Source organism: Mercenaria mercenaria, chromosome 17 (assembly GCF_021730395.1).
Source record: "Mercenaria mercenaria strain notata chromosome 17, MADL_Memer_1, whole genome shotgun sequence".
Taxonomy (NCBI): Eukaryota; Metazoa; Mollusca; class Bivalvia; order Venerida; family Veneridae; genus Mercenaria; species Mercenaria mercenaria.
In genome coordinates, this window is record NC_069377.1 from 64255059 (window position 1) to 64266102 (window position 11044).

An 11044-nucleotide genomic window follows, 5' to 3' on the forward strand; every position below is an offset into this window, starting at 1 on the left:
ATCAAGTTACAAAAATACATCCAATAAAAATCTAATGTGTATTAGGCGCCATTTAAACACAAGTAATTATAAATGAGCAGACGCTAAAGTTTCGAACAAATCCATTACTGTAATTGACAAAAAAAAACTCTAGATTTTTATTTTGTAGCGGCCAAGAATTTCGTTCGGTTAAAAGAAAACTGCTGTAACAGGTTCGTGTTCTTTTCTATTTCTTTCATTTGCATAAACCGATTTTATTTACTTTATGAGCCCAATGTTTGAAATTCTTTTTTTTTTCGCAATAAAATTTCTAACATTTCTATTGTAAAGCGCAAAATGGGAATTTAACCCGCTAGTTGATACAGGCACTTTTATCGGGCATGTATCTTTCATCAAGCAATGGATTTCAATTAGATTAGATATATAGTAATGCTTTTTAGATATTTAATCTTTTTATTCCTGTTCCCTGCCCAAAGATAAATTTGAAATGAAGTAAAGCGGAAACATTTGTGATACAACGTTTGGTAGAATTTGCAGGATTAATATTTAGTTTTAGGTGTAGCGGCTGAATTGAATTGAAAGAACGTGTAATAAATATAGTTATTTCTAATTTGAGTATTTTGATAATTTTAAAGCTACAGTTTTCTAGATGTAAAATATCATATACAAATACCAAAATAAATGAAGCATTCAAATTACTGCATCATCAAACAAAAATGATGAAAAATGTTCCTTTTATGTGGCAAATCGACAAACAGGATTACTTTTATTAAGTTAATTAAAGTATGTGGGTCTAATAATTGTACAACTACAGACAAATGAAACGTGAACATATTTTCTGTCTATTGATGCGGATTAATAAATAGCTATAAATACCAATATCAAAGTTAAATGTTTAGATGGGAAATAGATGGACACTATATGACTTTGCTTTTACTTAATTGGATATGAAACAAAGTACCAGCAATTAATGACTTTAAGTTTATGACCAGCTTATTATTAATAATGTTCGTGCCCGTAGCGCATCTCGGGAATATCTGTTAGATATATCTGGTAGTAAATCAATTATTGTGGAAGATTTATTTACAAGGGAGATAGAGAAGCAGACGGTAGAGGAGCAGGCAAAAACAAAGAAACTTTTATCCAGTCGGATTATGTTTGAGATATTACTAGGAATTTGTTGTGCTTTGAGTCTCGTGTACGTGTTCCTTTGTATTTGGCGCAGACGGAAAAGGAAGCCACCTCCTGGTCCAAAAGGATATTTATGTTGTGGAAACAGTTTTCAGATTGATGCTGATCGTATCCATCATAATTTAAACCAACTTCGAGAAGAATTTGGAACAATTTATCAATTGAAATTATACGGAACTTCTATTATAAATTTGTCGTCTGCGTCACTTTTGAATGATGCGCTTGAAACCCCGCCGACGGATGAATTAGCTAACGATCGGTCGGCAAACTCTACCTCAGACATTTTCTACGGCCGGAAGCATATGGGATGTGCAAATTTATCAAGTACTACACTACTTTTGCGAGAATTTCATAGCAGTGCAATACCAAGATATTTTGAAAGTGAACATTACTTTGAATTACTTATTAAAGAAGAAGTGAAGAAACTGCATTTAAACCTTATAAGTAAACCGAGATGTAATATTAATCCACATGGATATTTAAGGACATATTTCAAAAACATGTGTTCAGTACTGGTAAGTAGGAATACTCGCTTTTGCTACAGTTGCTCATGCATTTACAATGCATATTTAAATACATATTTCATTTCAGTCTCATCTATGCAAAATTCAACCAGTATATACATGGTAATAAAACACATCATTTCACACAGCCATTCTTAACATATGTGTTATTTGAACTCATGTGTAGAATGGTCAGCGTTATACAATCTGACTGTGAAAATTGCAATCATCTCGCCCTACACGTCCATTGCGCTAATGGAGACCCCAACTTATAAATCGGTTAAAAAACGTTGAAATATTAAGTTATTTCAAGGAAACTACTTTCGATTGCCCCTGAGCAGGAAGCTGACCTCTGTCAGTTTTAAACATCCGCTTATCATCCAGACCATGTAGTTAATCATGTTAGCGCTTGGTTTAATGTTATATTTTCCTGCAAAATAAGTGACAGTGAGGGCTTGAAGAAGTTTCTTTGTCTACATTGATATTTAAAAGACGCTGTAATTTTGCATTCTGGAGATTTTTCAAGACGTTTTTGACACAGTCTATTTATTTTGGATGCCATTTTATATGTCGGTTATCTTCCTGTAGATTAAGTATCAAGAAAAAATAGTAAACTACCTTTAGTTTCTTCCAGATTTAAGTAATATTAAAGAAAAAGTTCAAATAATACCAATTATTTTCTTCTTGGGGCGTCCCACAAAATCGGAAACCATGAAAAGTGAGGATTCTATTCTTGTATTGGTCTGGAGTGAGTTCCTTCTGCTCCTAATAACTCCTGTAAGCCCGAAATCCCTGAAAACTGACCTTTTTCTTTGTAAAGTATAGGTATATATGTTTTTCTAGTACTGTTATAAACATTTTTTCTTTTTGATGAGTACATTTAGGTAAAAATAAGTAATCTCACTGCATCTTTCCGTCTTCAAAATTACACATTATCTTTTACAAATGTCACGATTATTTATATTTACTTTGAAGTTAAGATTATAATTAAAGTGTAAGGTGTGGGAGAGGCATTCAGTCAAGATTTAATCTCAATGTTGAACTACTTTTAAATTAGAAAAAAAACTTGACTACCTTTTTAACATTTACTTTTCCCTTTTACATAACATAAATTCGTGAAGAAAGCAAAAGAAGTTTATATAGAATAAACAAGGTATTTTTTAACTTTAAGAGGGTAGATAATTGCTAAATTGCCGATACTATCGCGAAGGCGGTTGCTATATTGGTATAATTCACATTACACCAGTAATTACTCTGTTAAATTGAAATGATTATACCATGCACTTAGATAGTATGTCGCAAAATGACTGTTGTATTGTGGGTGGTGATAGTATACTATACGGACCTCAGTCCTGACAAAGCATTTCTACAATACCGTTCAAAGTAATAGAAAGGGGGTATCTTTCAATAATTTTAATATCCATGAATAAAAAACCCAATGAAAGAAAAACTTTTTCTTTTACTTGCTATTGTTTCATGTCTGCCCGACGTTTTTCAGTTGATTGGCGAATCTCTCCCCGAGTCAGATCCTGAAAAAGATGTGCCGTGGGAATTCATTGATCATTTATTTGAACTTATTGAACCATCAGTAGATGGCGCTCTTAGAGCATTTCCTTTTTTGCGATACTTGCCCGGTTACTATGGAGATGTGTACAGACGGACGATTGAAGCAAGAGATAAAGTGGCAAAACGCTTTTTCGAGGAACAGAAGGTATTGATCTTGTATACTGCTTAAACAAAACCGTTGCTTGTTATGCAATGAAGAATAGATTATTAGTATATATACTATTAATAGTCTTATTGAGTATATAGAAAGTTATTTATTAGTGTACCGATATGACTTTGGCCTATAACAAGAACTGTTTGACTATTTTGTGCAAAACAGAAAAACTATCGATTATTTTTTTTTTTTGAATATTTTTCAACTGAAATTCGACATTACTTCTTTTACTTTTCAATAAGAAATTCTACTTCATTTTATATAGAAAATGAAAGAAGCTTGAAATAAATTACTCTGAGGTGCTAGCAATGAGTTAAAAGTTCAAAGGAAAATCTTAATCAGTCTGTTTGTTTAATGTTTATAGAAATAATATGCTTAATGCAAACAACGAAGAAGTGTTTATGGAATCATAGAACATATACTTGAGACGTAGATATTTGATGTGTTGCAGCTTGCGTTAATAATTCTTGTTGAAACACCGCGCCACCTTTTGTAGCATATGAACTACCAGCTTTTTCAAATAATTTCGTAGGCCTGATGTCTGATGAGTTCTTCTGTAAAGACAGCAATGGTAGAAAGCAATGCGTTTTTAAAAGTACATTCTTGTTTTAAGTTCACTTGAAGTGTTTGAATTGCCAATAAAAACGTTTTTTCGTCAATGGAAATTTAATTTAATGATATAATAAATGTCATGTGTCGTGCAGCTACTATAAAACAAATGTTCCTAACGTGGTGATGTATTGTATACATGATTACTTTCAGAAATAAAATTGAATTTCAGTAAAACACATAACTGAAAACTTTTGCAAAAGTCATGTATAAATTTTAAACAAACGTAGTATAAAATTGAATTTAGGAAGCTGTAATTATATGTACAAATGTTACGCTTTCGATTTTGTATTGACCAGACAAAAGGCTATATCACATATTAAAGGAGAAGAATTAAATGCCTGAAAGTGGCATTTTGGTCATAATTGACAAAATGATTTCGGGAATGACACAAAGGTGCCAATAAATTGACAATCATACTATTTAACAAAGAGATTGCCTAAAATTACCACTTAAACATAGGTCATAGTGGAACACTTTGAAGTTATTTCTAGATGAGCATATATATATATATATAGTTGACATGTACTTAAAGTAAATTCATGATGTATCTCATAACCTTTAAAGAAAGTCACTTCCAACACGAGGGGTCTCTGGAGAAAAACACCCTCCCTGTTAAAGCAATCTATCCGCTTAATATAACACTACATAAAATTTACCAAACATAATTATATTGACTTCTATGGTCATGGAATTTTCTTTTCATGGAATTACGCCTAGTGTATCATGGAAGGTTCGCCGTATGAAAACATCTCCGGATGTCTCTAAATTGTTTTAGGTACTTGTACCATGTGTAAATGTTGAGTTCTGCTCAACCAAGGGCTAGAGGGCGTGACGGTAGCATGCATTTCCACTAACGTCCATGAACAGACTCAATCGAACCGAGCCTGCAACATTTTCGTTCTTGTCGTGTTTAGCGACCTGTGGAGTTTCTACTATTTCTATTTTATTTACTTTTTTAACTAGAAATGCTCTACCCTTTACAGAAAACATACACATCTGACATAAGATTGCGAGGGCTTGTTGATGTGTGTTTAAAGCGCCAATTAGACGACAACACTAAAACTGGCAGCACTTTGCTATCGGATGAGCACATCAAAGGATTCATATTTGATACACTTGCAGCTGGTAAATCATTAAAAAGATCAATTAACAAATGAAGTATACAGTGTTTCTCAAGGTTATCAGCAAAACGATGGCCTAAAAACAGACCTTCTGCTATTGTCACAATGTATTGTTATGAGCATGACACTGTCAGCTTCTTATAACCCATGAAAGTAAGTAATATGTGAATCGAGTAATATAATGTAATGAGCAAAGTGACCAGAAGGTGTTACATGACACGTACGTAGACAGAAAAGTCAGATTAGAACATCATACATTTTTTATTCCTCGAAACGAAGTCGTTGCTTGGTTATTTTCTGGCAAGCTTATAGCAACTGTTATGATTGTGGAATGCTTGAGGGTGGTCAATATATCTTGGATGACAAATGCGCATAATATATGTAAGCAACCTTGATAAATTAATATGATGTAAAATAATTTGCTAATTTCAGGTATGACAGAATTACTGAAGAGTGTCCGTCTGTTTATTTTACTAATGTGTCACTATCAAGACGTACAGACACATCTTCAAGCTGAAATTGACAGTATAATTGGTAAATATCCACACTCTGATACCTCGACCCAAGATGAAACCTTTATTAAGGAGTATAAAAATGATACAGGAAGTTACGTGCCAAATCATAGTACACAAAACACTTTCCCTATAGCCTTACATTCATTTACTACGGCAGAGCATTAGTGCCAGATTTATATTATTTACTTGCTCGAAATGTCGAAATACTTACTCAAAATGTTGAGTTTCTACCTCTAAATTTGGAGTAACTTATCTCGAGATTTTGATTTAGTAACTGTTAAAATTTTCGAGCTATGTATCTCCAACTAGAAATTTCGAGTTACTAATTACCATAGTATACGTTGATACTCAGGTTCCGGCCTAGATAAGGTACATTGTATATCCACCCATCCCCCTCGCCCCCAATAGCATATGCAAGGAAAAATAGACATACACTACATGAACGTGTTGTTGAGAGTCCAACCACGACCGTGTACCTGGGTAGCTTTATAGTTTGACAAGGTGTCCGTGTAGTGTTTGCAATTATGATATGTCACTATTTTGACCGTATCTGAAATGTTTTCGACCTAGTTCGGGGCCCTTCTACCGGAACATACTATACATGTAAATAAAAGTATATACCGTTTACAGTTTGAAATCTGGAGTAGCTTTAAAGGTTATGATGTGTTATACATTGATGTATGGTAGTATAATAATATTAATACTAGTATCACAGGCTGCATCAGAGATTCTATCCTAAACAATTTACAATTAAAAATATTATAGAGAACCATTTGAAATCATGAGGCTACAGGAAGTTTAATGTCAGAATTTCAAGTCAGCATTATCTTTTGGTTCATTTATCTACTTAGAAACCTGATAAAATGTTACTGTCCTCCACAGGAACTGAACGGTTTCCCGCGGTTTCAGACCGGATGTGGATGCCGTACACGGATGCTGTCATGCTCGAGCTTTGGCGTTATGGTTCTCAGACACCTCTGGCTATACCACACTTGTGTAAAAAGGACGTTGTTTTAGACGGGTATTTTATAGAAGGGGGATCCGTGGTAAGCATTTGTATATTCAATTATTATCTGATAGAGCAGCTATGATAATCTATATTTTGTACGGGACTACACTGTTGACCTAAAACATCATCGGTCTTATAGATTCGTGTTTTATTCCTAAATTAACAAAACCGTTTTGTCTATGACTATGGACCATTCTTTTTCATATTTTTATGAAATTGTGTATTTAGTCTGAAATCTATTCTCAATACACGTATTTTCTTTTCCAGATTTTCCCAAATTTGTACTGTATACACCATGACCCAGAAATCTGGGGTGACCCCTGGGACTTCCGTCCAGAGAGATTCCTTGACAGTAGAGGGGATCTACTTCCGCCAGATCATAACTTTATACGAAAGTAAGTCACAGTGGACACTTAAAATCTCCTGAACAAATATTTTGTCTTCTTAAAAAAAAATCAGTCCATATATCAATCGTAAAGACTACAGAATGTTTTAAATTGAATATCTAAGAAGAAAACTATCATTTAAAATACATTGAGCTTTATAGCTAGCATGTATCTGTCTCCTGAATCTTAACATTTGTAGAATTTAAAGCAATATCACGTGTGAAAAATAAACCTAATCAACACAGTTACTTAAACGTGCATTGTAGTATAATCATATTCCTTGCTGGAGTAAATGTGTAACTTTAAATTTCTTTTAAAATTTCAGTGTAATACCATTCAGTGTAGGAAAACGCGCATGTCCAGGACAGGACTTCGCCCGATCACGAATCTTCATCACCATTACTTCACTCTTACAGCGCGTGCGCGTTCTACCACCGGAAAACTGTGATTTGCCGTCTGCAGACCCGAGACTATACACGAGAACATTTCCGCTGGTAGAACCTCAGTATGAATGTCAAATCATATCTCGAGAAAACATTATTATTTGATCTCACGATACCCAGAATGTTGTCAATAATCTCTTCTCTAGTCAAGTGTAACTGTTAGATGTTTTGTGACACATGCAATAATATTATATTCTTACCAAATCTAAAAGAAATCAAGGACAAAAGTTCGACACAAAAGCCACATTCAAACACGCAGCCTTCGATTCAGCACTCCACATGGAAATAGGGGTAACACCGTATGTGTAAATAAATAAACGTGCACATATACATATTACCGGTGTATAGTAACCTTTGGAAACAAAGACGCACCAAAGCAATGGAAGCAGAGACGCAGTCAGGCAAAATCATAGCATATCCAGTTTGACTGAGTGTTTGCGGGAGGCAAAGAATATAAAATACATTTATTTTTTATAGCTCTTTGCGAGATGTAATAAAATGTGTAACATGCTGTTCGCATTAAAACACTGAAATTAGTAGGAAGAAAATGTTTTAAGTATTTTGTTAAAAACTCCTTCCCTCTTAGCCTGTAAACATGTTTATATGAAGTACTCTGTTCAAAGTAAATGAGAAAATCTTTATAAGGAAAAAAAATCGTCGAAAATGCTTAACTGCAAAAAATTGATATCAAGTTATTCGTTATCGATGACTTTTAGAATTATCTAAAAATGTTGCTTCTTTTAACATTAACCGAATGCAAAGGAATAAAAAGGACATGTATTGTCACAATTATCTTGTTGTTTTTAATATATTCGACACACACTTCCTCGTACGATCAAGGGGAAGTTAGAATGAATTTGGTTCTCAATTTTGACAACTTTCGGAGAGTGACAAGTCAGATATAACGTAACACACTTTGATCTAAAGAAATATAAACCTAAGACACATCCGATGTCTTGTATAAATATAAACACTACATAGCAGCACGGTTCTATAAGTCATCAGAGAAAATTTCAATGCTTCTCCTTGAACTAAAAGGCTTCAAATTTCAAAAAATTCACCGGGGAAAATCTACTACGGATATAATTATAGTGTCCGAAATTATTACGAGAAGCCGCACCCGTATTAAATGAAGTTCGACACATAGCAGTTTGTCGATTACCTTTTTACAAACAGAGACATGTATACATGGACCTTCATTTTTCAGAAGAGAACAACGTCTGATATGATCATTTGTTGAAAGCTAAAGTTTTTTCTACAGGGAATGTTCTGCAGCAATGCGTTTGCACAAATACCTAAATGAAAATAAAATGGGACAATTCGCCCACATTGATTTAAAGGGACTTTTATAATTGTAGTTCGCAATTTATTAATAGCTATAAAAACTTCTGGCCATAATTCCGGTGTTACTTAAGCGCATCGGCTATTTATTCGAGAAGGGACTCCATATCGACTGTAATAAGCTTCGAACAACCTTCCCATTGCTTGACATATCATCCTGTATAGGTATAAGGTCGAAGACAATAGACATTTGTGATGCTATGATTAATGTACCATTTTACCTTAATAGCATTGCCAAGGACTTCGTACATTTTAAACGTAAGCTTGATCAGAAATGGCGTAAATCTAAACTAACAATCGACCAATCGACCATCAACTTTATAGAGACCAATATGCTACCGTAGACGGACTTCTCATTTAGGCCCAACTGACTACTTTTCTGATAAGGTAAAGTCATGTGGCTCTGACCGCAAAGGTTTGGTCAAGATACTAGTAACAAAAAATCTGCTAGAAGACAGTGATATACTAATCCATAATTTTTTTTCATATCGCAGCTTATTTTCCTGTAGTTTTTGCAACTACATGTAATGTTTATATAAAATAAAATTTCAATTATTTATTTAGAAAAGCGGAAATGGGAACTTAAACTGTTTGTTTTTAAACGACACAGACATTTTATCATACAGGTATATTTCGAAATGCTATTTAAACTTTCAACAAGCAATTTAAAGATACAGAATTTTATTTTATCCATTTATTTATTGCCATTAGATAACCTAAAGGCGTAAACAGAATTTTGTTCCAAATATACTTGTGTGTATCGTTTAGTGGAATTCTAAAGAATGGAACTAAGTAAGATATTGCTTAGTTTCATTTGCAGTGATGAATAGGGTTTTTAAGTAATCGAAGGAGTATATGGGCAAATAATTTTAAGCCAGCGACCTTAACTCTTTGGACACTGTGGTCCCCAAAAATCATGATAGCAGGTATAATCCTGTATGCCGATTCACCACAAAAAAGAACGTTTTTTAGCCGTTACGTTTTTGCTTCATTAAAGCAGTGATTGAAATGCTTGGTGTATTCAAGCTCACTGCTGTATGTTAGAAACCTTACTTAGAATAAAGACTTCTTTCAGGTGGGGAAGCCATTCAGCTGGCATTGAGGAGGTCGCTAGTTATACGCAGGTGCATGCCCGTGCCCTAAATAATGCTAAGAGAGGCACCTGGTTTCTTCCTTCACCATAAAAGGCCGGAACGTCGCCATTTGACCTATAATTATGTTGATGTGACGTTAAACTCAACGAAAAGTTTAATAACATGTGATTCTTTGATTGTACCGACTGACATTTATTATTTGACGTAAACATTACTTCTCCATTGATGCCAATTAATACAGCTGTACAAATACGTTTAAATTAAATTCAATTTAAATTCTACAAGTTTATTTCACCTCATCGTAAGTACAGCACAGTATTACAACATATTTAAATCTTATAAAAGTAAACATTTTATTCTTAACAGAATTAAAAAGACACGGGAAAGCATAGCTTACTTTAATGAAAATATACAGCTCTCATTTACATTGTTACAGGTCATTTTGATCAAAATATTTAAAATATTTTTAATAAATATTTAAAGTTAAAAAAAGTCAAGAGACAGCTAGCAACTAGAAGAGGGAATAATACACCGAGATCGAGAAAGTGTATTTTTGCTTTGCTTTTACAAGTTTGTTTAAAATGATTTAAACAATACATTTTTAAAATATTGTTTTAAACATATATGTCACATCAAATAAGACTTGATATAACTGTCAGATTCACAATATCCTTTAACTGCATGTAAAACACGAAACACCTGCTACCAAATATACTTATTATCTACAGTATGTCCTAAAATATTAATAATCCGTACAAAGTTTCTCATCATCAGATAGATTGTCAAAATCACTTATTTCATCTAAGGGTAACAATTGCTTGTTTAACACTTAAAATACAGAAAAACAAGCGAGCATCTATTAACAGTAACAAAGTTTATTATGAAAAGTAACAATTTAAATGCATCGAAAATGTTAACTAGTCGTCAACTTCAATTATAATATACAATAGAATAGAAAAAGTGGAAACTCCACAGGTCGCTCAGCAATGTTGCAGGCTCGGTTTGATTGAGCCTGTTCATGGACGGTAGTTAACATGCATGCTACCGTCCGCGCCCTCTAGCCCCGGGTTGAGCGGAACTCAAAATTTACACATGCTAAAAGTACAAAAAACAATTTAGAGATATCTGCA

The 11044-nt window shown here is 33.6% G+C and overlaps 1 protein-coding gene across 1 annotated transcript; it reads left to right on the forward strand.

Moving 5' to 3' along the window:
• The first annotated feature begins 242 nt into the window (after window positions 1-242).
• Window positions 243-8268, forward strand: LOC123537171 (cytochrome P450 2D10-like). Its single transcript, XM_045320781.2, has 7 exons — window positions 243-1685; window positions 3172-3384; window positions 4989-5130; window positions 5559-5660; window positions 6524-6687; window positions 6918-7045; window positions 7362-8268. Exons 1-7 carry the CDS (start codon window positions 1134-1136, stop codon window positions 7582-7584), a joined length of 1524 nt encoding a protein of 507 aa, XP_045176716.2. The 5' UTR covers window positions 243-1133; the 3' UTR covers window positions 7585-8268.
• Window positions 8269-11044: the final 2776 nt, after the last annotated feature.

What these genes read in the sequence shown, in the direction of transcription:
- LOC123537171 (XM_045320781.2), top strand. Translation starts at nt 1,134, where the DNA reads ATGTTTGAGATATTACTAGGAATTTGTTGTGCTTTGAGTCTCGTGTAC. An exon ending in TGAAATTGACAGTATAATTG is followed by an intron (nt 5,661 to 6,523) that starts GTAAATATCCAC and finishes TGTCCTCCACAG; the next exon opens with GAACTGAACGGTTTCCCGCG. An exon ending in TTATAGAAGGGGGATCCGTG is followed by an intron (nt 6,688 to 6,917) that starts GTAAGCATTTGT and finishes TTTCTTTTCCAG; the next exon opens with ATTTTCCCAAATTTGTACTG.